The sequence below is a fragment of the Cebus imitator genome, unplaced genomic scaffold (genome assembly GCF_001604975.1).
Source record: "Cebus imitator isolate Cc_AM_T3 unplaced genomic scaffold, Cebus_imitator-1.0 Scaffold24, whole genome shotgun sequence".
Lineage (NCBI taxonomy): Eukaryota > Metazoa > Chordata > Mammalia > Primates > Cebidae > Cebus > Cebus imitator.
Genome location: NW_016107339.1, coordinates 9,938,690 through 9,964,742, shown reverse-complemented (window position 1 = coordinate 9,964,742; position 26,053 = coordinate 9,938,690). Strand labels below are relative to the sequence as shown.

At 48.5% G+C, this 26,053-nt stretch overlaps 1 protein-coding gene across 1 annotated transcript in view; it reads left to right on the top strand.

Annotated features, from left to right (window-relative positions):
* The window catches only part of PNPLA1 (patatin like phospholipase domain containing 1), a 43,898-nt gene that overhangs the window by 6,317 nt on the left and 11,528 nt on the right, over positions 1–26,053 (top strand). The window contains exons 2-6 of the mRNA XM_037736250.1: positions 15,319–15,551; positions 17,048–17,113; positions 18,178–18,387; positions 19,354–19,414; positions 25,090–25,698. Of these exons, the coding sequence (XP_037592178.1) occupies positions 15,319–15,551; positions 17,048–17,113; positions 18,178–18,387; positions 19,354–19,414; positions 25,090–25,698 (1,179 nt within the window). The remainder of the gene's footprint in view (positions 1–15,318; positions 15,552–17,047; positions 17,114–18,177; positions 18,388–19,353; positions 19,415–25,089; positions 25,699–26,053) is intronic.

Sequence of the window (26,053 nt, the reverse complement as noted above, 5' to 3'; positions counted from 1 at the left end):
TTTTTTTGTGAGACAGACTCTTGCTCTGTTGCCCAGGCTGGCACGCAGTGGTGTGATCTCAGCTCACTACAACCTCTGCCTCCTGGTTTCAAGCAATTCTCCTGCCTCAGTCTCCCGAGTAGCTGGGCTCACAGGCACCCACCACCACACCCAGCTGATTTTTGTATTTTTAGCAGAGACAGGGTTTCACCATGTTGGTCAGGCTGGTTTCCAACTCCCCACCTTAAGCAATCCACCCACCTCGGCCTTCCAAAGTGCCGGGATTACAGGCGTGAGCCACCGCACCTGGCTAGCATTTTCTGAGGCCCTCCTCAAGGCCATGGCCCTACTTGTGCAGCCAGCTTGGGGCTTTTCTGTCCTGAGAGTCTGTGTTTTGTTTCTGTGAAAGCTGAGGCAGCAGAGGATGCATCTCCTGGCATGTACACCCAGTTCTGTGACCGGGCCAGTTCAGGGCACATTAAAATGTTTGTAAAAGCATTTAACACACTGCTTGCTTTCCACCAGAGATGTGGTAACCTTCATGAATCCATTCATTCACCTAGGAGGGGTGGTCTCCATGATTGCCACTGGGGTATCCAGAATTTCCAGTCTTGTCGGAAGTGGGGTTGGAAATGTGCCTCGAAGCTGCATTTGCATGATTTTGAAAAATAAAATGTTTTTTTAATCAAAGAATACTGATTTGGCAGACTTAAAACCCTATTCCCACTCAAGCTACTTCTTGGTACCTTTCTCTCCATAAAACACTGCATGGTAAGCCAGTCTGTTCCCTCCTTCCTTCCTGCCTGCCTGCCTGCCTGCCTGCCTGCCTTCCTTCCTTCCTTCCTTCCTTCCTTCCTTCCAGTGTTAGTTGAGCATATACTAGGCCCTGCAGAGGACGTGAAGATATAACACAAAATGAAAGTCTTGCCTTGCTACAAGGTGCTTACAGTCTACTCAAATTTAAATGCAGCTACCAAATACTTATAACGAAAGAAAGCTCCAATTGAATGTTAGAGAATTATAAGGCATAGGAGTGCAGAGGGATGGAGAAAACACTTCCAAACATGGAAGGCCTCATGGAAGTGGCATTTGAGCTAGTCAGTTCTTGACATAGACGTTGGACAGGTAGAGACAGGTTGGGCAGGAACCAATGCTTCCAGCAAGGACATGGCATGACAACATGGCAAAGCCATGCAGTGAGGAAACGTGATGCCTCCAGAGCATGGTAAACAGTGCAAGTCAATGACACTGGGAGTTGAAGGATGTTGCCTTTCATGTGGTCTGAGTGCCCCCTGCCATGTCTGCACTCCAGCTGGTCGGAAAGGGAAGAGGGAAGGGCACAGCTCATCCCTTTAGAGCAAGACTTGGAGGTGACACATATCCTGTCAGCTACATCCCATGGATTGGAATTTAGTCACATGGTCACACCTGACTGCAAGAGAGCCTAGGAAATGTAGACTTTATTTTGGGAGGCCATGTGGCCAGCTAAAAACTGAGGGTTCAATTACTAAGAAAGAAGGGGAGAATGGATACTGCGGACAAACAGCAGTCTCTGTCACAATAACACAATCAATGACATGAGGACACTGGAGAAATTCTGCCCCTGCCTGAGACCAAGACCATGGCTTCATAATCACAAAGTTGGCCAGGTTCAGTGGCTCATGCTTATGAACCCAGAATTTTGGGAGGCTGAGACAGGAGAATTGCTTAAAGCCAAAAGTTCGAGGCCAGCCTGGGCAACAAAGTGAGACCCCCTTCCTACAAAAGATAAAATAATTAGCCAGGTGTGGTGGCTTATGCCTATAGTCCCAGCTACTCAGGAGACTGAGGTGGGAGGATCACTTGAGCCCAGGAATTTGAGGCTGCAATGAACTGTGATTGTGCCATTGTGCTCTATCCTGGGCGACAGCGTGAGACCATGTCTGAAAACAAACAAACAAACAAACAAATAATCACAAAGTCCAGTCCAGTTTGTTGTCTGGGAAAGGGCTCAGCTCCAATCCACCAGCAGCTGCCCTCCTGGCAGTGAGAGCATGAGTGCCTCAGTCCTGCAGCGGGGGGCCTGGGCAGTGCACCATGGCACCTACTGTGTCTCTTGCCTAGAATGACCCTCTGCTCTCCTTTCAGATAGAAAACCTCCTCCCCAGCTACCATCCCATTTTACCACACTCCATCTCTCCTTTCCATACTGTCTGGTTTGCCTGTAAAATCTCCACCCATTCTAGCACTTGATCTTGTACAGTCTTGACTGTTTCAGATGTGGTGTCTCATTCCATCAACTGGGTTGGCTGAGCCAATCTGAGATCTTGTGGGTCCTATGGCTCCCACAAACTGCTCAGAAAACAAGAGCACCTTGATAAACTCCTGGTGTTTGCTGGCTATTGGCCAGTGTGACACTGAATGTGTCTTTGCAATTTGTATTTTGGAGCTTCCCTGGCTCTTGGATAATTTTCTGAACGTTTGAATGTGACAGTGTCAAGGTCAGTAAGTCCAACTCCCTCATTTTACAGATAATTGTATTTAGACACTGGGGGAGAAAGTGACTAGCTGGAAGCGGACCTCACTTAGGTCGATGGTTTCCAAACTGTTCCAGGGATCCTCAGGGTTCTGCAGATGGGGAGGGAAAGCAGGGGACGGACACACCTGAAGCCCCGGCTGCACTGATACAGCCCTGCTGTTGTCCAGCTTACACATGTGGGATCTTTCTAAAAATTTATTTAAAGAAAATCTTTCAGTAATTTTTTTTTAATTTTGAGAATCACTGTTTGAACCCCGTTCCTTCAAGGTGCAGCCAAGGGGGTTGAAGATCAGATTTTGGCTGAATTGTGGTGATAAAATAGATTATGCATCCGCTCATTCATTCTAGGTCCTGGGGATCCAGCAGTGAACAAAGCAGTGCATGTCCGCCCTCACGAAGCTGGAATTCTCTTGGAGAAATTAAACCATAGAAAATTGAGCATATACAAAAAGGCCAGCATGCGTATTCAAAGGAGAAGATAAAGCGGGGGAAGGATGAGAGAATGACGAAAAGAGCACAGTTTTGGGTGGGCTGGCCAGGGAAGGCTCCCGTGAGCTGGATGAAGCTAGGGAGAGAGCCGCGTGCACTGAGGGAAGAGCGTTCCAGGCTGAGGGGTCTGCAGGTTTAGTTGCCCCTCCCCCCCACTCGGTGCAAACACACTTGTGTTCTCAGGAAGAGAGGTGGCTGGTCCTTCCAGACAGGAAACAGGATTCAAAGGGACCTTGCAAAGCACACCCAAGGTCCAGAGAAGCCATGTGTTTTGCCCCTTGCCCCGCAAATGTGTGCACAGCAGGACCCAGCACAACTCCTCCCGTGTAGACAGAGCACTGGAGAATGTTTTGATTGGCCTTCCACACCCAGGCCAGTGCTACCTTAGGCAGCTCTTCCCCTCCCAGTAATTGAAATTCTCCTGGGCCGCTGGAGCTGAGGCTGGCTGAAGTCACTGTCATTGATAGGTGGCTCAAGGTGTATTCTGGTTCCCTGGGGCTGGCACTGGGGAGTCAAGCCTTCCTCTGTGAGAACCTTGCTTTAGTAACTACTTTTCTTGGTCACTCATGCATCTATCTTTGTCACTCAGTTGAGGACTGAGACATGGCCAGGATTGGTGGAGAACACAGTTCCCAGGGAGGAGGAGGGCTGGGGTTGGACTTCCAACTCTGCCCCTGAGTGCTGTGGGTTCTTGGCTGGCCAGGGACCCGTCTCACCCCTGGCTTTGCCATCTGTAACTTGGGTAATTGGAAACACATCCCTTGGACATTATGGTGAAAGACAAAAGAAGTCATGGGTGCATTCCTGGCCCAGTGCTTGGCAAATATTAGTCACAAAATAAGTCTTTGAAGAATGAATTTTGAATGAATGCATGAATATATGAAAAGGAAAGTATCTTGAAATAGAAAAGCATAGATAAAGCATAGATAAAGGTTTAATGAATTAAACCTTATTAAAACAAAATGACTGGAATCCAGCCTGATCTGATCCATGTTTTTCACAGTAATTGTGAGCTCATCAGCACAAGGACTTGGTTTTTCTGCAGGAATTCTGTGTGGCCCCGGCAGTGGAAGGGCCCATCTCAGCTAGTCTGCATTGGCCCTGGCTAAAACCCTAGGATTATCGCTGACTTGGGAGCACTTTTCATGTTAATTACTCTGTAGGTTGTATCAATTCAAGCTCTAAACCATATGTAATACAATTTGGGTCTTCCATTTTTATGGGAGACTGTGTTTTCCATTTTTATGGGAGACTGCCCAGATCCCTGGGCAGACACAATCCACTGGCACCTTGTAATGGTCCAGCAGCCTTTGGAGGGTCCTGGCTTTACGCAGAGGTCTCAGTTCACTCAGCCCAAGAATGTAGTCCCCGTCCCTGCCAGTTTCTGGTCTGGTAACAGTCTCCGCAGTGACCACATCATCAGCTTTCCTTCTCAGGCAACTGGCTTTCAGTTCCCTCTGTTTCTTCCTTTCTCTCTTGTGAGTTCAACCATGTCGTAGAACTTTGTTTTGTATTTTATTTAATATCGGACTTTGTGTCGATGTTGTTTGAGACAGGGTCTCTCTCTGTCACCCAGGCTGGAGTGCAGAGGCACCATCATAGCTCACTGTAACCACGGATTCCTGGGCTCCAGCGATCCTCCTGCCTCAGCCTTCTGAGTAGTTGGGACTACAAGCATGTGCCACCATGCCTGGCTAATTTTTTCATGTTTTTGTAGAGACAGGGTCTCACTATGTGACCCACACTGGTCTCGAACTCCTGGCCTTAGTCAATCGGCTTGCCTTCGCCTCCCACAGTGCTGGAATTACAGGCATGAGCTGGAATTACCTGGCACCTGATCTGTTGTTTCTGAAGCTGGAGAGGTTCCTCTTTCACTCAGCCAGCCGTACTACTGGAGCTGGAAGTCTCTCCAATGTTCCTTAAAACATGAATGAGAACCTCCATTTTTTCCTGTTGCAGGTGTGTGGGTGTGTGAGTAAGTGTGTACGAGTAGGTGTTGCATACACGTACAATCCAGATGTAACTTGAATTTCAGTCCTGGTTGCTGGGTACACTTTCAGAATCAAAATGTCTTCATCAAAAATTACTCCCAAAACTAGTTATCTGAGATGGCAGTGTTTTCTGTAAAAAGGTATTCTGGCCGGGCGCGGTGGCTCAAGCCTGTAATCCCAGCACTTTGGGAGGCCGAGGCGGGTGGATCACAAGGTCAAGAGATCGAGACCATCCTGGTCAACATGGTGAAACCCCATCTCTACTAAAAATACAAAAAATCAGCTGGGCATGGTGGCGCATGTCTGTAGTCCCAGCTACTCAGGAGGCTGAGGCAGGAGAATTGCCTGAACCCAGGAGGCGGAGGTTGCGGTGAGCCGAGATCGCGCCATTGCACTCCAGCCTGGGTAACATGAGTGAAACTCAGTCTCAAAAAAAAAAAAAAAGGTATTCTGCTCAAATTCACAACCTCGTGCCATTCGACTAACGGCTATTTACCAAGCACTTTGCACGTGTCAGGTCCCGTGCTAAGTTCTTCATATGCATCATTTACTGTAATACCCTCACAACCCTATGAAGCAGATACTATATTTACACTCACTTTACAAACAAGGAAACAGGGATTTCGAGAGATTAGATAATTTTCCCAGGTTTAGACAACAAGCCAAGACTGGGATTTCTCTCAATGTCTACATCCTCATTATTTCAGAAGTTGCTTTGCAAGCAGCATGACAGCTTTCTTGTTAATCTCCAGGGGCCAAGCAATTATCTATACATTGGTTAAGAAAGTGAGATCCGGCTGGGCTCGGTGGCTCACGCCTGTAATCCCAGCACTTTGGGAGGCCGAGGCAGGTGGATCACCTGAGGTCAGGAGTTTGAGACTAGTCCGGCCAACATGGTGAAACCCTGTCTCTACTAAAAATACAAAAAATTAGCCTGGCAGGGTGGCAGGCACTTGTAATTCCAGCTATTCAGTGGGGCTGAGGCAAGAAAATCACTGGAACCCAGGAGGTGGGGAGGTTGCATTGAGCTTAGATTGTGCCATGGCACTCCAGCCTGGGCAATAAAAGTGAAACTCTGTCTCCAAAAAAAAAAAAGAAAGAAAGAAAGTGAAACTCTGTCTACAAAAAAAAAAAAGTAAGTAAGTGAGATCAAACGGCATGACAAATACAAAAATTATACCACGTTGTAGAAATGGTGTCATTGTGTTGTTGCTGTATCTCCCACTACCATGTTGGAATTAGTATCTTCCATCTCACTCAAAGGAATATGCTTTCCATGTTTAAACCTCTCCACCCAAATGGATAAAGATTTATTTTCCCCAGACAATCCCTTGGACTTTTAAGTAGAAGAACATTGAATGGAAGATCTGGTAAAGCTCTGAATGTGCTCATTACGCAGCAGAAACATTTATTTGGAAAGCAATTCACGGAGGTGATATACGTGAATCCGTTCCCCGGGTATCAGCAGGCGCTAACTGAGCCCCTGTGAGTGCCAGGCAATGTCTCTCTAACAGCCTTGCTTGATCTGTGTTTTAAAAAAATTTAATAATAAACTTTTTATTTTGGAAGAATGTCAGATTCCCAGAAAAGTTGTTAAAATAGTACAGATAGTTCTGCATATCCTTCATCCAGTCTCCCCTAATTTAACATCTTACATAATCATGGTCCATTTGCCAACACTAAGACATCAATATTGGTACATTCCTATTAACGATACTGCAGACTTATTAGAATCTCACCAGTTTTTCTACTAATGTCTCTTTCTGTTCCAGAATCCAATCCAGGATTCCACACTGCATTTGCTGGATCCATTTTTAAAACAACTCACTTAGACAGTATTAAAATAGCATTGTTTTCTTTGCTTCACTTTGGGCTCAAATGCAGGAAAGACACTCGAGCTCTTTTTCCAATTCTAGGGGGAAGGCAGGCAAACAAATGGTAAATAAACCTCCAGACTTTTTTGGTTCTTCTGAGTTAGGAGTTCACCCATGAATCCTGTGGGTAACCCAACTCTGTCCTCATGAAATCACCACGTAAGGAAGAATTTCCTCAGCTGGGCATGGTGGCACACCTGTGGCCCCAGCTACTCAGGAGGCTGAGGTGGGAGGATCACTTGAGCCCAGGAGTTCAAGTCCAGCCTGGGCAATGTAGGGAGACCCTGTCTCTGAAAAAATTAAGAAAAACAAAACAAACAAACAAACAAAAAAACAGAAAAAGAATCTCCTCCTATGCCCTCACTCAGAGTTTAGTATGCATCCCTGTGGGAGCACAGGTTAGAAGCAGGCTTGATAAAGCACACTGCCTGTGGTTTACCCCACCAGACCTGAAGACCAGCTGAGTCTTAAGGCTAGGGGGTGACTTAGTTCACAGCTGTGACGTCCTCCTAGTGTCCCCTTGGTAGTTAGTGCAAAGAGAACCTGTAGGGTAGGATAGGCCACAGCCTAGATGGGGGGCAGTATTAATTTCTGCCTTGGAGCAGGACCCCAAAAGGACTTCGGTTCCACCAAAGAAAAGGGACAGAAAAGAGCAGGGGCAAAGCCCTGAATACATGATCATTTCCAGGGAACTTTCTGGATGCATTTCTTCTCTGCCTGTTTCACCTCAGGGTGATCAGTAAGAACCTGCAGTGGGATGTGGGAGGTTGTGCCTGGTTTCTGGTGGGAAAAGCTCATAGTGGGGTGAGGGCTGAGGCCCCAGGCCCTCTACCTGGGGCAGTCAAAGAGGCCTGTGGACACCTTGCTAGGAGCACAGGTGATGAACCAGTGGAAGACACTTCTGTTTCCATGACAACTGGCTATAATACAGTCTGAACTTTTAAATCTTTAGTAAACTCTTAGGGTTAGAAGAAGGTCTATGTGGAGAATTGTTATTATCCATTAAAAACATTGCTTGGTTTGGTTTGAACTGTTAAATAGGTCAGAGTTGTTTTGCTGTTGGCAAAAGCCTATAATGCATTCAGGACAGGGCAGGAAAACATGAGTCTTCACATACATTCTAGTTCTATTTCTGCAAACAAAAACTGTGTGACCTGGGTCCTAGGGTATGTCCTTCCTTTATCCATCCATTCATCCAACCATCCATCCATCCATCCAACCATCCATCCGGCTGATATTTATTGAGCCTCGCCTTTTTCCTGGGCAGGATTTCTTACCTGTAAAATGTGAGAATTCATTGGGACTCATATTTCTGACCTAGGATCCCAGAATCTTAGGAATTTCAGGGCAGTGTTTTGGGGGCTACCTTCCTAAGGTGGGTAGGGAGATGGGACAGGGTCTCAGAACAGCTTCAACCCAGAACAGCCATGTTTTTAGCTGTTTTTATATGTTGGGTTTCCTCTTAAGATTTCTTTTGAACAAAGTCTCCCCGACTGAAAATTCACTACCCCAGAGGGTCTCTGTAAACCTTCCAGGAGTGACACTGCAGCTTCAAGCCAAATTGTTTTTAAATCAATGCCCCTGCAGTGTAGGGCATAGAAATATAATGGTAAGTAAACCAGGATCACTGCTCCTCGGAGGCTGGCTGTCACTGTGAGGACAAACTGAGATGATAGGTGGGAAAGCCTGCTTAGAGAAACGACTGTTTTCAAGATGATACCAATTATCATTATTACATGGGGGTCGGGTAGTCAACATATACCCACAGGAAAATGCAGATTACAATTCAGTCTGCAATTAGGGACCAGATAGGAGCAGCCAACTCCCAGGTGCTCCATGTAGGGATTCTGAGCATTCGTCTGCGCCCCCCGCGGGGGCTGTTGCGCCCCCTGCTTCCTGCATGCGTCCACCGCGCCAGCTGCTCCGGGAGCAGGGCCCGCGGCGGCGGCGCCTCGCTGTGATTGGCTGAACCCGAGGTTGTTGCTAGGCTACCAGTGCGCCCTGAGCCTGGGGCCCCACAGTCCCACCCTCCGTGGCAGATCCATCCCTCACTGCAGACCTAATTCTGGCACCCTGTGAACGGCATCCTCAGCAGCTTAAATTATCAGCCCCAAGTGCCGTCTTTCTAGGATTTTTGATTTAGCAAGAGGCCATGTGAAGTTGGGGAAGAGAAGCCCTCTGTTTTTATCCTCTGGGTCATCATAGCGACTTCTTTCACTGGGCCTCAGCATCCCCCTTCAGTTTCTGGAGTTCACTCATTTATCCATTATTCATGCCTGCGTGCATGATTCTTAAGTGTCGACCGTATTCCAGGCACTATATTGAGTGCTAGGGACAAAAGAATGAACAAGACAGAGACAATCCTTGCCCTCGTGAAGGGGGGAGCATTATCCACCTAAACAAAATAAACGCATGTCCAGCTATCCCTTTTCTTCCTTTGATGATTTTTCTAGCCCTTCTTTCCCCTGCCATACCTGTAGGGTCTGCCAAGTTGGCAGGAGAGGGAGTGTGCTCCCAGTCAGGCCTACATGACTCTGAAACTGGAGCGCACCTTCTCACTCCACACTTGTATTTTGCCCTTTTGATTCCAAGCATGAGCCTGACCACATCTTAATAAGAATGTGGGGCAGGGATCACTGTCTCCCCTTCAGATGAGCAGGCTGAGAGTCCAAAATATCAAAACACCTTGTCACATAAGGAATTATTGTCATACGCAATCTTTGAGCATTTACTATGTGCAGGCACTTTAAAAGCTATCTGCCTCATCATAATCCAGTAAGGCAGGCATTCTTATACTCATTTTACAGGCAGCAAAGTTGAGGATGAAAAACGTTATTTAACTGGCCGGTGATATATAGATAGTCTGTGGTGAAGCTGGGACTTAAACCAAATCTGCCTGGCTCCAAAGCCTAAGCTGTTTCCAAGAAATGGATGTGGTTACAGAAAGACTCTCCTATCAGCTGGACACAGTGGCTCCTGCCTGTAATCCCACCACTTTGGGAGGCTGAAGTGGGAGGATTGCTTGAGCCCAGGAGTTTGAGACCAGCCTGGATAATACAGTGAGACCCTGTTTCTACAAAAAAAAAAAAAAAAAAAAAAAAAAAAAAACAACCAGCCAGTATGGTGGCACTCACCTGTAGTTGCAGCTACTCAGCAGGCTGAGGTGGGAGGATCCTTTGAGAAGTTCAATGCTACAGTGAGCTGTGATGGTGCCACTGCACTCCAGCCTAAGCAACAGAGTGAGACCCTGTCTCTAAAAATAATTTAAATTAAATTAAAAAAGAAAGATCTCTGGGTGGCTGGAACTTGGAAATATAGCTTCCAAGTGCCCTTCAAAAATCTTCCAGTCTCAACATCTTTTTACATTTTACGTTTTAGAGGCAGGGTTCCACTCTGTCATCCAGCTGGAATGCAGTGGTGTGATCATGGCTCACTGCAGCCTTGACCTCCCAGACTCAAGTGATCCTCCCACCTCAACCTCCTAAGTAGCTGAGACTACAGTGGCATGCCCCTATGCTTGGCTAATTTTTGAAATTTTTTTTCTGTAGAGACAGGTGTCTTGTTATGTTGTCAGAGCTGGTCTCAAACTCCTGGGCTTAAGCAATCATCCACCTCAGCCTGTATGTGGCTGGGATTACAGGCATGAACCACCCCACCCAGCATCTTATTTACATATTTTTCTCGGCACATGAGGCTCATAAAACTTGATGAGCTGACCACACTAATCAATATTGTTACTTTGTTGTCTGTCCATCTCTCTGGGATGATCTTGCTTCAAGCTTTTATTGGGTAATTAAGTCAAGTAGCTCCCCCTTGGGGGCATCTCCATTGCTCTCAGGTTTTTATATTCCTTTGTTCACACACTGAACAAACACTCATCACCCACCAAGTGTTATGGGAAGCTTGGTGGACACAGAGTATGGCCCATCTCTGCCCTGGAGGAATTTCCAGCCTTCAGGGGAGGTTTCTGAAGAGACTTCTATGGGCAAAGCTCAGTGGTAGGCTATTGTAAGAGGAGGAGGAGAACCAGATTTGCCCTAAGAGAATCCCCTTCCCTGAGCAGAAGTGGATGTGTCTAGGGTGGGGTGGGGGCTGGAAGCAGCCAACCTTGAGTATCCTGATGAGGACATAGTGGGTCTGCGGCGCTGCTTCTAATAACCTTGCTACGGTTAGTGTGGGACTCTGTCTCAGAGCCTGGCAGCCTGCAGCTCGGAAGGAGGACTTTAAATGGGAGAAGGTGCTGGAAAATATGGTAATACATAAAGAAGTAAGCTAAATTTATCCCCTCTCTCAGCACCCAACGATTGCTGTGCTTAACACTTAAATTTCTACCAGCATAGATTTGTTTAACCAGAAGATTAGTTGCTGGGAGAGAGAAAGGAGAGAGATAGACAGAGACACAGAGAAAGACAGAGACTTTGAAGACAGACAGAAACACACACACACACACACACACACACACACACACACACTCACACACCCCTGGAGAGAACTAGGAAGATGCAGAGATAACAGCATCCTTTGGTGTATGGCTTCAGCCAGCAGCAGGAGAACTAGACTCAGAGAAACAGACAACCTCCTGCCCTCTTCCTCCCAGGATACATGGCTGGCTAGAGCATTGCTAATTTCCAGACAGCACCATTTTCCGATGTGAGTACTTTGGAATGTCGACACTGTTTTCATTATCTTGTCCACTGCTTTGTTCCTGTCATCCACCCCCACCCGTGAATAGGTGAGAGTTGAGTAGAGGCATAATATAGTAAAGCCGCAATTAAAGTAAGCATTATAAGACTTTAAATATGTATGCCTTTGACCTAGCATTCTCACTTGTAGGAATTTATCCTAAGGAAAATAAGTATATGGACAAAGAAGCTAGCATGAGATTGTTCATTGCATCATTATTTAGAGAAACAATTAAACAAATGAAATAGCCAACCACTCTGGGTTTCCCGATCAATAAATTCTAGTAAAACCTTACAACAGCTTTCCATATTGCTTTTAAAATTAGCTTATGGGCTGGATGCGGTGGTTTGTGCCTGTAAGTAATCCCAGCACTTTGGAAGACCAAAGTGGGAGAATTGCTTGGGACCAGGAGTTCAAGACCAGCCTGGGCAACATAACGAGATCCTATTACAGGTATTGATCGACTTACCACCTATGCAACTTATGACCATTTGACCTTACGACCACAATCGCTAGCCACAACTGCTCTGCGTCTGGCAGCGCAAACGTTGCCCAGCTGGGCGTACGACAGTGTGGACCAGCTTCCGGCAGCACTACCATCTCTGCGTGCACCATTTCAACTGTACGTATAGCCCACTCAATTTACGACCAAATCGTGTTACAACCGGTCCACGGTCCCAACCGTGGTCGTAAGTCGAGCACTAGCACATAACGAGATCCTATTATTACAAAAATAAAAATAATTAGCTGGGTGTGGTGGCACATGCCTGTAGTTCCACCTAAGGCAAGAGGATTGCTTGAGCCAGGCGTTCCAGGGTGCAGTGAGCTATGATGGTAACACTGCACTCCAGCCTGGGTGACAGAACAAAACTCTACGTGAAAAAACAGATTAGATTATAAATGGATATTTGTTGACCTGGAAAAGCATTCACAATATATTAGGTGAAAGAAGAAAGTTACAGCTGGGCATGGTGGCTCACACCTGGAATCCCTACACTTAGGGAGGCCAAGGTGGGCAAATCATGAGGTCAGGAGATTGAGAACATCCTGGCTAACACCGTGAAACCCCAAATATAAAAAAAAAAAAAAAAAAAAAAAAAAAAAAATTAGCCAGGAGTGGTGGCACCAGCCTGTAGTCCCAGCTTGGGACTGAGGCAGGAGAATCGCTTGAACTGGGGAGGCGGAGGTGGTGATGAGCTGAGATCGAGCCACTGCATTCCAGCCTGGGAGCCAGACTCCGTCTCAAAAAAAAAAAAAAAGAAAAGAAACAAGTTACAAATAGTTTATACTGTATGACCCCTAATTGTGAATAAAAATAAAATATATAGTTTAAGAAGACAGACCAAATGTTTTTCTCTAGGAGGAGGGACTCCAAGACATTTTAATTTTTTTCTTTCTGATTATCTGCATTTTTAAAAGTTTTTTTTACAATGAGCATGTCTGATTTTTTGTGATAAGAACAAATTTCCAGCCGGTGTGGTGGCTTATACCTGTAATCCCGACACTTTGGGAGGCCGAGGTGAGTGGATCACCTGAGCTCAAGAGTTCAAGACCAGCCTGACCAACATAGTGAAACCCCATCTCTACTAAAAAAAAAAAAAAAAAAAAAAATTAGCTGGGTGTGGTGGTGCATGTCTGTAATCCCAGCTACTTGGGCAGCTGAGGCAGAAGAATCGCTTGAACTCAGGATGGGGAGGTGTGGTGAGCTGCACTGCACACCAGCATGGGCAACAAGAGTGAAACTCCATCTCAAAAAAAAAAAAGAACAAATTTCCTTGCTTCCCTCCCAGGAGTGGCTTCTGCTGGGAGATCAGGCGTTCCTGGCTCCCAGGCATCGTGAGAAGAGCCATTAACCCTTGCCAGCTGTTAAGCTGCTCATTAAGAATTCCCTGTCCCGGCTTGACTCCCCATCCCAACTGGTTTTATGGGCAAGACCTCAGTGACCCAACACCTTGGTATCCAAATGAGCAGTTGCTGCATCACCTGAGAGTGGGTTAGCCCCTGCCCTCCCTTGAGGGCAAACACTGTTTATCACTGTTGGCACATGGTAAGGCTAGCCTCGCTAAAACTGTAGGGCCTTTCCACCTCCCAGGAGCACCCTCCCCTGTAGGAGGGTGACAGCTATGATGCTTCATGGCTCGGCGGTCCCGACTCCACAGAGGCAGGTATGATTCTGAAGGCTGGCAAGAAAAGGCTGTCCCCATGGCAACCCGGGCTTGCTCAGCCTTTTCATTCCTGAGATCAGTCCAACCCCCAGGGAATGAAGGTGGGGTTTGGAGTCAGAAAAATCACTGCCTGGCTGTCTGACCTCAGGTGAGACACTTAGCTTTTGTCTGTCAGTTTCTGCATCTGTAAAATGGTGCTGAAGCTTCTTACTCACCTCCAGGACTGGAGTGGAATGATCTGTAAATTGTAAAACACAAGAGGAGTAAGGCATCCCTAATTTTGGCTTGTCCCCAAATTGCCATGTGACTTTGGGAAAATCACTTGACCTCTACGTGTCTCAGCTGCTCTATTTATAAATAGGCAAGTAAGGCACACTGGTTACTTCCCAGATGTACTGCAAGGTGCCTGTGAGAGGTACTTGTCCAGCCTCTGCCTGGTTACCTGTCGTGGCAGAAAACTCATGACCACACAGCTTCCCATGTCGCCATCGCTACATGACACTAACTATAAGAAAGTTCTTTCATACAGCATATTATAGTATATTTTACAATTAAATGTTTGTTTCAAAAAGTTAGCCATCCTTTTCAGAGCTGTTTTCCCTCCTGATTTTCCCAGGGGCTTGCACAGGGTAGAGATGAGCAGTGGTCAGCAAAAAGCAGGTGTGCGCTCAGCTCTTGGCTCAGTGTGTTAGAAGGAGCCCGGGCTCTGGGGTCACACATCCTAGGTTAAAATGTTACTTTATCCACTTGCCAACTGGCTGACACTGACCCTGGGAAAGTTATATTACCTATCTGAGCCTCAGTTTCCTGATCAGTAAAAGGAAGACAGAAATACCTACCTCCCATTATTGTCATGGGAATTAAGCCAGTTAGCACTTCTTACTAAGCTTACAACCCAGAGAGACTTACCTGGTGGAATTTTCGGGACTTGGGGTGGGGAAGGTTACATCCTCCCCTGCCACCCCTGAACAGCACATCTGCCCACCGAGCACATGGCACAGGGCAGTCTTACACACTCCATGTCTCAGGCCCGTCTCCCTCTCAGACCTGGACCAGGGCCATAAAGGAAAGATGATGCAATGGTTTCAAGATAAAGTTCACCTCCTCCTCGTGATTCACTAGCACCCCCTCCCTGCCCGCAGACTCAGTGGGCACTAAGCAAGTATCCCAGGGCGTCACTTGGGAACAACTTCCAACTGCACCAATGTTTTAATAGAAATCTCATACAGGACCCCAAAAATGTGGTCTGACAGTGGACTTCCAGGCAGAGTGACAAGAAGTTGGGGAAAGCTATTTGGGGTTGGGTGAAAGTGTTCCTTTAGCTATTGATATGAAGGTGTCTGTCATGCTGCATCTCCTGGACAAGGGTCAGTACACCTGGGTCCAGCTCCACCATCACCCAGCTCTGGGCTCTCTGGAGCCAGCGACTTCCTTCCGCAGAGTCTTGCTTTCCTCACGTGCGAGACAGCAGGCTGACTCCTCGGGTTTTCCCGGGTTCCAAATTCTAGGTTTCCCCATTTGTTGGATTCAGGGATGAGTTGCAGAAACCAGCAGAGACTCCCTTGGCCCCTGGCCACTGGGTGACGCCAACCGCCCCCTCTTCTCTGCTTCCTCCGCAGATGAGTACCTCAGAGTCCTCAATGTGGGTGTGGCCGAGGTGAAGAAATCCTTCCTGGGGCCCTTGTCCCCGTCCTGCAAGATGGTGCAGATGATGAGGCAGTTTCTGTACCGGGTCCTGCCTGAGGACTCCTACAAGGTCACCACGGGGAAGCTCCATGTGAGCCTCACCCGCTTCACGGACGGGGAGAGTGTTGTGGTTTCAGAGTTCACATCCAAGGAGGAGCTCATCGAGGCAAGGGGGCTGGGCCTGGAGGGAGGGCTGAGAGGGGGCGTGGGAGGGCTGCTCCTGCTCGCTCTCCACAGCCCAGCCCGCTGCCTCACCCGTCTGCCTCACTTCCCTAGTCCTTCCTTCATGCCCCCAGTGTGTCTCTGTGCGAGGTGCAGGATTAGATGAGATGGACACAGAAGCCCAGGACGAATCAGGCTTGACTGCCACCCTCAATGCTTCAGCCTTTGCACCTCTCCCGCCCGGCCCTCTGCGCTAAGCCTGGAACTTCCCAGAGGCCCAGGTGTGACCTGCAGAGGACGGAGGTCCCTTCAAAGCCTCCCAGGCTGCGCTGCCATGCATCCCCCCTGAATTACTCCCAGTTTGTGGGAATGATCAGGGGAGAGGGCACCCTATGTCCCCTTTCTGCCCCCTCTCTTCCAGTGGTTCTTGATAAGGGATTGAATTACCACCAAATCAGTTCTCACTTAGAAAAGTACACACTAACCCTGAGTGCACTGCTCTAAACTCATTAATATGAATTTTAGTTGTGAAGAATGATTGCTGGAGAGGGCTGCAGATAAGTCCCATTGTCTTTCAGGACAAGGGTTAAGCAGCGTGGCCTCCATCCCATATTTCCACTCTCCTTCTTTCCCCCACATACAGGGCCTTCCCCACCCCATCCTCATCCCATACACGCCTGGTAGTGACCCTGGGGATGAGAGATGACTAGGTGGTGGGCATGGACACCCCCTCCACCCCTCACGGCCCGCTGGGTTTTTCAGCAACCGGCTCTTCCAGATCCGCCTCCTCATGCCCACCCCCGTTCTGACTTCATCTCCCACAGCTGCCGTTTTCTCTCCCCGGTCCTCTCCCCAACCTTCCACTCCTACCATGCCAACCCTAGCAAACCACACACAAGCCAGGCCACTGGGCCTTCGCACCTGCCGCTCTCTCTGCCTGGGATCCCCTCTCCCTCCCACCCTACTTCACCTGCTGCTGAAACCCAGTCCCTCCTGCCAGGGAACCTCCCTTCATCCCCTCCCCACCCTGCCCGCACCCCTCCTGTGGAATCACGGTGCCCATGCTCATCTCCACCAAGCCCCTGTCACCCCATTGCTCTGTCACCCACTTGCTCACTCCCCCTCACAGGGCACTCCCAAGCGTGGACCTCTCAGCCTCCTTTGCTTCCAGGGCCTGGCCCAGGACTGACACATATTAATGGTGGTTGAATCCTACTGGATCTATGAAAGTTCAGCATCAGAAGGGACCCTGAAGCTGATGAGCCCCCCTTCCCACTTTAAAGTTGGGACGTCAGGGCCAGATGAACCAAGTAGCTTACCAAGGACCCAACTAGTGAGGGCCAGGCCAGGAATTGAACTTGAAGCTCCGCTTCCCAGGGGGCCACCTTCACCTAGGGTTTAAGGAGGTCCAGGCTGGCGGTGGGTGGGTCAGCGCCGACAGGTGAGCTGTGCCTGCTGCACCCCCCGCCCCCGCATCTCAGCCCTGTTCTCTCCCCGCAGGCCCTGTACTGCAGCTGCTTTGTCCCCGTGTACTGCGGCCTCATCCCCCCGACTTACCGAGGTGTGGTGAGTGCTCCGGCGTGGTGAGGGGTGAGCCAGGATCCAGGGGACCTCGGGTCCCTGTGACTCACACCTGGGGGAACCAGGGGTTGGTCTCAGAATGCAGTGGGGACATAGAATTGGAAAGTTACTCGCGTTTTTACTCAGAATTCACAATGTAGGTGCTTTCCGGGCCTTTAAGATGAGCTTCTGGGCAGGCTCCTTTCTGGACCCACGTACCCATTGCCAAGCCCAGCAAATCAAGGCTCCATAGGCTTGGCAGGTTTTCCCAGACTTGATAGAGCAGAGGAGATGCACCACAAAGCTCTGGGACCTGGACACTTGAATGATGAGGACCTTTTCGGAGGCCCTCTAGGACAGGGCCTTACAGACTTTACTGTGCCCATGAGTCACTTGGAGTCTCATCAAACGATGCAAGCTCTGATCCAGGCGGTCTGCAGCCGGGCCTGGGGGACTTCGGCCCTAATCAGCCTCAGGTGCTGCTCATTCTGCTGGTGGGCGGGCCACACTCTGAGTGGTGATGCTCTAGCTCATGCTCCCTCCTCATTTTATATGCAGAGAAAGTCAGGTCCAGAGACTAGGATTCAGGTAGTAGATGGAGCCTGGGTTGCACAGCAGCCAGCCCTGAGAGTTACAGCCTCAGTATTTGTTATCCTTCGTTCATAGGTGAGAAAACAGAAGCCCCGAAGGGAAGGGGCTCGTGGGTGAACACGTGGTGGCTTGGTCTGTGGCAGAGGAGCACGTCTCCTGCTTTACCCAGAGTATGGGCCCCTGCGCACAGAGCCCTGGGAACCCCAGTCTCAGCACCACTAAGGTAGTGGAGGCAGGATCAGTGCTGAGAAAGAGCACTGGGCTGGGAGTCCAGAAGCCAGTACAGACTCACCAAGTGACCAGGGGCACAGCATACACCCACCAGGACCTCTGTCTCCAGGCTTATCCTGAAGGGTCTTCTGGCCCTTCCTCGATGGGCCCTTGAAGCTGGTGCCATGTCCCATGGGCTGTTTCCATGTACTCCAAGTGGGACTGGGAACTCTGGCCCCAGGTGAGCATTTCTGACTCTGCCCCCACAGAGGTACATCGATGGGGGCTTCACAGGCATGCAGCCCTGTGCCTTCTGGACCGACTCCATCACCATCTCCACCTTCAGCGGCCAGCAGGACATCTGTCCCCGGGACTGCCCCGCCATCTTCCACGACTTCCGAATGTTCAACTGCTCCTTCCAGTTCTCCCTGGAGAACATCGCCAGGATGACCCACGCGTTGTTCCCCCCGGACCTGGTGGTGAGAGGCAGGAGGGGTCTGGGGAGTAGGGGAAGATACCCTGCTAGGACTAGGGGTGAGATCAGAGAGCCATTGGGGCCCGCTCAAGTTCTATCTGTGTCTCCTCCCCTCAAATGATCCCTTAAACTTCCTCCTAGACCTGCATCCTGGCCTTGCTGCTAACTGGCTGTGTGACCTTCAGCAAGTCCCTTAAGCTCTTGCAGCCTCAGTATTCTCCCCTGTAAAGCAAGATGATGTCGGAAGTGCTGATAGAAATGTTAACTGAACTCTTCCACTCGCAGTTCATGTACCAAAGCAAGGGTCGGCAAACTGCAGTCCACGGGCCAAATCCAGCCTCTGGCTTGTTCTTTACAGCCTGTGAGCTAAGAAAGGGTTTTCCATTTTTAGGGAGTTATGGGGGGGGGGAGAAGAAGAAGAAAAAAAAGAACATCAGGCAGAGACTGCATGTGGCCAGCAAAGCCCCAAATAAGTGTTTACTGTCAGCCCTTTACAGAAAAGGCTTGCGGGCAAGATCTCCTGTAATCCTCTAGCATCCTCTGTGATCAATAGTGTTACTGCCCCCATTTTATAGGTGAAGAAATTGAGGCTGTGAGTGGTGACAGCCACACAGCCAATAAGGGGCAGCACAGAGACCTGAACCCAGACTCCAAACTCTGCTCTTCGTATGCCCAAAGGCACCTCCTCTGGTTCTGCCATGAGCACCCACCACTTTCCTGCCCGGGGGAGGCTGAGGATCTGCCACAAATGGCGTCACTCATGAACGCAGCATCACTGGGATGCGTGATCAGGAATTGCTCCCCAACTCTTCTTAGCAGATAGTGAGGGATGAGGCACTGGATGTATATGTTTTGAAAAGTCCATCAAATGAAGTTCAAGAGCAATGGGAGCAGCTGCGCTGGGTCGGGGGGATTGTGGTTCCCTTCATCGCTGCAGCCTTAGTCATTCTCCTGGCGCTCCCGCCCCCAGATCCTGCACGATTACTACTATCGAGGGTACGAGGATGCAGTCTTGTACTTGAGGCGGCTGAGTAAGTACCCGCGGGGCCACAGGCAAGGGCATGCTGGAGGGTAAGGAAAGTTCAAACAGTAGAAGGGCTGAAGGGAGGGGCATTCCCCCCAAATTTGTGACCTGGAGAAACCCTTCACCTGGGAGAGCTGGAAATGGGGGTGGGGACCTAACAGGCTGTATGGCCCAGCCCAGACCTCTGGGGCTAGAAAGTAGGATCTCCATGTAAAGGGGGCTCTGGGGCTAACGAAGGGGACAGTGTCTAGGACAGTTGTACAGGTGTGTTTATGAATTTAAAAACTCTATTTAGGAAATCCAGGGTTCAGATCTTCCTGGAGAATTCCATTTTCATGTCATTTGATTCTCTTTCACTTGATTCTCTTTCCAGTAAAATCACCTTATTAATGTAGAACTGGTCATGACCAGTTTATATTTGCATAAGACTTTGAGTGACCTATCAATCAGCAAATCACAGAGAAGACCCCCTGCCCTCTGTAGGTTTGGAATGCTGGTCCTTCCGCCTATCTATTCTCTGTGTATTATCAGGGTAGAGGAAACAATTCCAACGACATGTATTTTATGTGCTAGCTCCATGGCAAACGTCATTGTTAAGAAAAATGAACAGAACTGGGTGTGGTAGCTCATGCCTGTAATCCCAGCACTTTAGGAGGCCAAGGCAGGAAGATCGCTTGAAACCAGGAATTTGAGACCAGCCTGGGTGACTGAGACTCCCATCTCCACAAGAAATTAAATAATTAGGGCTGGGCACAGTGGCTCAAGCCTGTAATCCCAGCACTTTGGGAGGCCGAGGTGGGTGGATCACAAGGTCAGGAGTTTGAGATCAGCATGGCCAATATGGCAAAACCTCGCCTCTACTGAAAATACAAAAAAAATCAGATAGGTGTAGTGGCGTGTGCTTTTAATCCCAGCTACTCAGGAGGCTGAGGCAGGAGAATCGCTTGAACCTGGGGGGCAGGGTTCGCAGTGAGCCAGGATTGCGCCACTGCACTCCAGCCTGGGCAACAGAGCGAGATTCTGTCTCAAAAACAAACAAACAAACAAACAATTAGCGCCTATAGCCCCAGCTACTTGAGATCGAGGCTGCAGTGAGCCTTGACTGCAACACTGTACTCCACTCTGGACGACACACTGAGACCCTGTCTCTAAAAAAAGAAATCAACACAAGCTTTGCCATATTTAGAATCAATTTTTTTTTTCAGTAAAAGGGATCACTAGATCAAAAGGTTTACCTAAGGTTACATCGGAAGATTTTTCCTCGTTGCCATGTGTCTTTATGACTGTCTTTTTTGTCAGTTGTGTAATATTCCATCATAGCTATACAGAAAATGTTGCTTGATCATTCCTTTGAGTCTCCAAATGTTGGTGATTATGAGTAATTCTGTGGTAAACTTTTTGTGTATGTACCTTTAAAACTACTCTGTGGGTGAGATTAAGGGGTTGGATGAGATTTTCTTCCTAGGAGGTGATCACTTATTTTTTCCCTTCTTCAAAATTCCTTCCTGCTTCCCAAGCTCCCCTTGTCCTGTCTCTATTTTCTCCTGGGTGCTTTCTCCCAACAAGGGCGGTGGAGAGGTGGACTGACAGGAGAGCAGGATGCAGAAAACCTGGGCTCAGGAGGCAAGCAGCTCTAGGCCCCCACCCCTCCACCGCAAGCTGTGTGACCCTCAGGATCATCACTTGCCCTCTCTAAGGCTTTCCTAATCTATTGAGAAAACGGGGGAGGTTAGATCCTAGCTCCAGACACCTACTAACTCTGTGATCTTGAGCAGGTAACTAATCTCCTGGGGCCTCAGTTTCCTCATCTGTAAAAGGGGCCTAATCATGGAACCTTATGGTTTTATTTTGAAGAATAAAGATCAAGCCCTTAGCACAATGCTCAGATAAATGGTGGCTCTCATGAGAACCTCAGAATGCTGTGTCCTAGCTAGGGTCAGTCCAGCCTACCGCTGGGTGAAACCTGATGGTGGCACTTCAGGAATCCGCCCCCAAAATTGAGGCAGGATATGGGTGGGGGCAGTTTTTTCAATGGCCCAAGTAGGAACAGAAACAACTCCTAAGGGAGAAATTGTCTCCTGCTGACTACCAGCTATTTTTGCTTCCTCTTCCAATTTGCCAGTGTATGGCACGGCTTTCTCAGCTCAAATTTCACCTCCACTACCTCAATCCTCTTGGATTTAGTGGGACTGGATTTTTCTCCCTGCATCAGACGTGAACAGGAACTACTGACATACAGTGAGAAATTGCAGTTGGTCTCCAGAGCCACACTCTTCTCCCCCCCTGCCATCTGGGAACAGAAAATGGGATTCCGCCCAGCCCCTGCCGGACTGCTTTCTGGGTGGGCGGTCACCTCCAGCAGGAAGCTGCACCCCAAAAGGTGTCACCCTCCACTCCTCAGCTCACATTCTCACAGCCTGTTTCTCCTCCCTCCCAAGGGCTCACATCACTTAATTATTCCTGCTGTCAGGCAAGCCACTCTCTCCACACTCGGCCCATCCTGGCAGCAGCCTTCTGCCAAGGGGAAGGGCAGTGCACGCTGGCGCGCTTGAAAATCCACATTCCCCACACAGATGTGTGAACGTGGGCGCTGAGTGAGGTTGGAGCTCAGAGGATGCCATGTCTAAAATATTCATCCGGCATCCAGGCATGCCGGGCCAAACCTCTCTTCCGCCTCCTCCCCCACTCCCTTCTTCCCTCTCACAGTTTGATAAGTCTCTCTCTCTCTCTCTCACACACACACACACCTGTGAAACCATCACCACAATCAAGATAGTGAATAATCCGCCATCCCCAAAATTTCCTCATGCCCTTTCATGATCCTTCCTACCCTCCCTCACCCCTACTATTCCCAAGCAACCCCGATCTGCTTTCTGCCATTATAGATTACTTTACTGTTTGTGAACTCCTTTTTAATATCTGAATTCTCTCACTCTGAATAATTATTCTGAGATGCATCCATGTTGTTACACATATAGTTTGTTCCTTTTTACGTTCCCTGCCACTGTCTTAATGGACCACAAAAGAGTTGACTATACCGCTGTATGCACACACCACAGCTCATTTACCCATTCGCCTGTTGGTTATTTCCAGATTTGGGCTGTTATGAATAAAGCTGCCGTGAACACTCATGCCTGAGTCTGGTGTGGACATATGCCTTCCTTTCTCTTGGGTAAATACCCAGGAATGGAATGACTGGATTGCATGGTGCATGCATGTTTAACATACATACACAAATATTTTAATTGTGGTTTAAAAAAAAACACATAACAAATGTTAAGCACACAGTTCAGTAGTCTTAACTATGTTTGTATTGCTGTGCGACAGATCTCTAGAGCTTTTTCATCTTGCAAAACTGAACCTCTAGATGCGTTGATCATCAACTCCCCCTTTTCTCCTCCTCCAGCCCCCCGGCCACCACCATTCCACTTTCTGTGTCGATGATTTTGACTACTCTAGTCCCCTCATGTAAATGGAATCATGCAGTATTTGTCTTTTTGTGACTGGCTTATTTCACTTAACATAAACGGCCTCAAGATTCATCCATGTTGTAGCAGGCGATGGGATTTTCTTCCTTTTTAAAGTTGAATATATTCCACATTTTCTTTATCCATCCATCTGACAAAGGACATACCTTCCCGCTTTTGTGGATAATGCTGCAGTGCCCATGGGTGTATGCGTGTCTCTTCCAGATCCTATTTCAATTGTTTTGGATAGATAACCGGAATATATGTTTGATTTTTAAATAAACTGCCAAATCATTTTCCAAAGCAGTGGTACCACGTTACATGCCCACCAGCAATGGATGAACATTTCAGTTCCTCCAAAACTTTTGGTCTTTTCAATTAACGCTCAGAATTTTAAATTTTAGCCCTTCTAACAGGTACGCGTCAGTAACTTGTGGTTTTAATCTACGTTCCCCTCATGACTAAAGATGCTGAGCATCTCTTCATCTGCCTGTTTGCCTTCCATGGATCTTCTCTGGCGAAGCATTCATTCCACTCTTTTGCACATTTCTCTCCTATACTTTTAATAAGCTTTTTTTTTTTAGGGTTAGTTTTAGATTTGTGGATAACTTGTGAAAACAACACAGGGTGTTTGTCTCACATTTGTTAGATGTTGCAGAATGGTATATATATAACATGGTACACAATCCAGTATATTTGTTATAATTCATGAGCCACTCTTGATATCTTATTAACTGAGAGCCATTGCTTATTCAGATTTTCTTAGTTTTTACCTAATTCTCTTTCCTGTTCCAGGACCCCGCACCCAGGGATCACATTACATTTAGTCGTCACGTCTCCTCAGGTTCCTCTTGCCTATAACAGTTTCTCAGACTCTTCTTATTCTTGATGACCTTGACAGAGTTGACTATTGGTCAGGTATTTTGTAGAACGTCCCTCCATTGGGGTTTGTCCGATGTTTTTCTTGTGATTGGGCTGGGGTTGTGTGTTCTGGGGAGCAGCCAACAGAGGTCAGGTGCCATTCTCATCATGTTACCTCAAGGGCACATGCTGCCAACATGACGTATCCCTGCTGATGTTGACAGTGACCGCCTGGCTGAGGTAGCCTCTGTCAGGTTTCTGCATTGTAAAGTACCGTCCCTCTATCCCTACTGTAGTTTTGGGAAGAAAGTCACTGTGTACAGCTCATACTTAAGGAGTGAAAAGTTCCACTCCACTTCCTAAAGGGCCAACCGTGTCTACATAAATTGTTTAGAGTTCTTCTGCAGGGAGCTTTGTCTCTTTTCCCTGATGTGCTTACTTATGTAATCGTGTGTTTATGGCAGGAGGGACTCTCAGATGGTTATGTTATACTTTGTGTTATTATTCAATAGCACTTTACTTTGTTCCTCAAATTGTTCCAGCTTTGGCCATTGGGAGCCCTTTCAATTGGTTCTTTTATGCATTTAAAAAATTGAATTGTTTGTGTTCTTATTTAAGCGCTGTTATATGGTCGAGATAAATGCCACCCCCCCAACCCTTTTGGAGACAGGATCACCCAAGCTGGAGTGTAGTGGTGCGATCATGGCTCACTGAAGCTTCAGCTTCCCAGGCTCAGGCAACCCTCTTGCCTTCTCAGTGAGTCTTACAGTCACAATGACTTCTCAGAACCTTACCTCCCCTGCCTAAAAGTCATGCTACAATCATACTTGCCATGAAAACCAAGGACCCTAGCTGCTGCCTGCAGCCCTGACGTAGTCTGGCCTCTGCCACCTTCTCAGCCCCTCCCCCAGTACAGTCCCCCCGCCCCACACTGACCTTGGGCCTCCAACACCTGGTGTGTCCTTAAACCTTGTGGCCTTTGTGCGTGCTGTTCCCTCTGCTGAAACACCCTCACCACCTCGCCGTGACCATCCTGCACCACGTACCCTCCAGACCTCTGCTCACGGTCACTCCCTCAGATGAGCTGCCTCTCTCACAGCACCTCACTCCTCTCTTCCTGCGCTTGCCTTAGTCAAACTCTAGATGATTTGGGTGGGTAACGCCTGCTCCCCTACACTACACTGTAAGTGCCAGGAACCATCAGTTTGTTTTCACTCACTATACATTCAAGTAAGTACAGAAAGACCTTGGAAAAGCACTGATCCTGTTTAGGAAAATAACTCAAGAAACCATTTCTGCAAAGGTTATGCTCCTGCCAGGGCTGAGTAACACCCCATGCTGTTGTTTCTCCTAGATGCTGTTTATCTTCATTCTCCCTCCAAGAGAGTGATTTTCCCCCGGGTGGAAGCGTACTGCCAGATACAACTCGCCCTTGGCAATGAGTGCCCTGAACACAGTCGACCAAGCCTTCAAGCACGGCGGGCCAGTCTGGAGAGAGCCACACAACCTCACACAGAGTGCGCTGCCAAAGCGGAGGGAAGGGGCAGCCATGGTCCGCCTGCGTCCTCACCTGTGCAGACACCTGAATCCACATGTGAACCACCTGTTTCACCACCAGTATCTCCATTTGAGCAGCCACCTGCACAGCCACTGGCCTCTTCAACACCACTTTCTTCAACTGGCACGCAACCTGTATCATTCCCAGCTGTGCACAAGCCACCCAGCTCCACATCCGGCTCATCACTGCCCACCACACCACTTGGGCGGTCACCTGCGTCACCTCAGCAGCAGGTACAACCATCTGGATCACCACCCAGATCCCCTCACTCTCAAGCATCCACTTCACCCAGGCCATCGCTGGGGACTTCAGCTGTGGGGGCACCTCAAACACCACCCCAAGGTTCTCTTTCAGCCTCCCCTGCTCAGCCACCTGTGGAGGAACTAGGCCCAGGACAGCCCCAAGGTATGGACCCTTCTGGTTTCTTACAGCTTTCTCATGCCTGGAGCCCCTCGACAAGTGAGCAGGACACCAGGGCTGATAACTGCTACTTTAGGGGTGCATGGGTGAAGTTTGCAGTGAGCTTCAGCGGCTCTGTCCATTATGAGGACAGGCTGCCACAAGGGGGCAGTATAAAGAACATTTGTTCGTTCCCTTGGTGCAGTGTTTCTCAAACTGCGGTGCCCCCACCAGCAGCAAAAGCATCACTCGGGAACTTGTGAGAAATTATAATCTCAGGAATCTCAGGTTCTACCGCAGCCGGACTAAATCACCAACTTTGGAGGTGGGGCCCAGCTGTCCTTTTTTTTTTTTTTTTTTT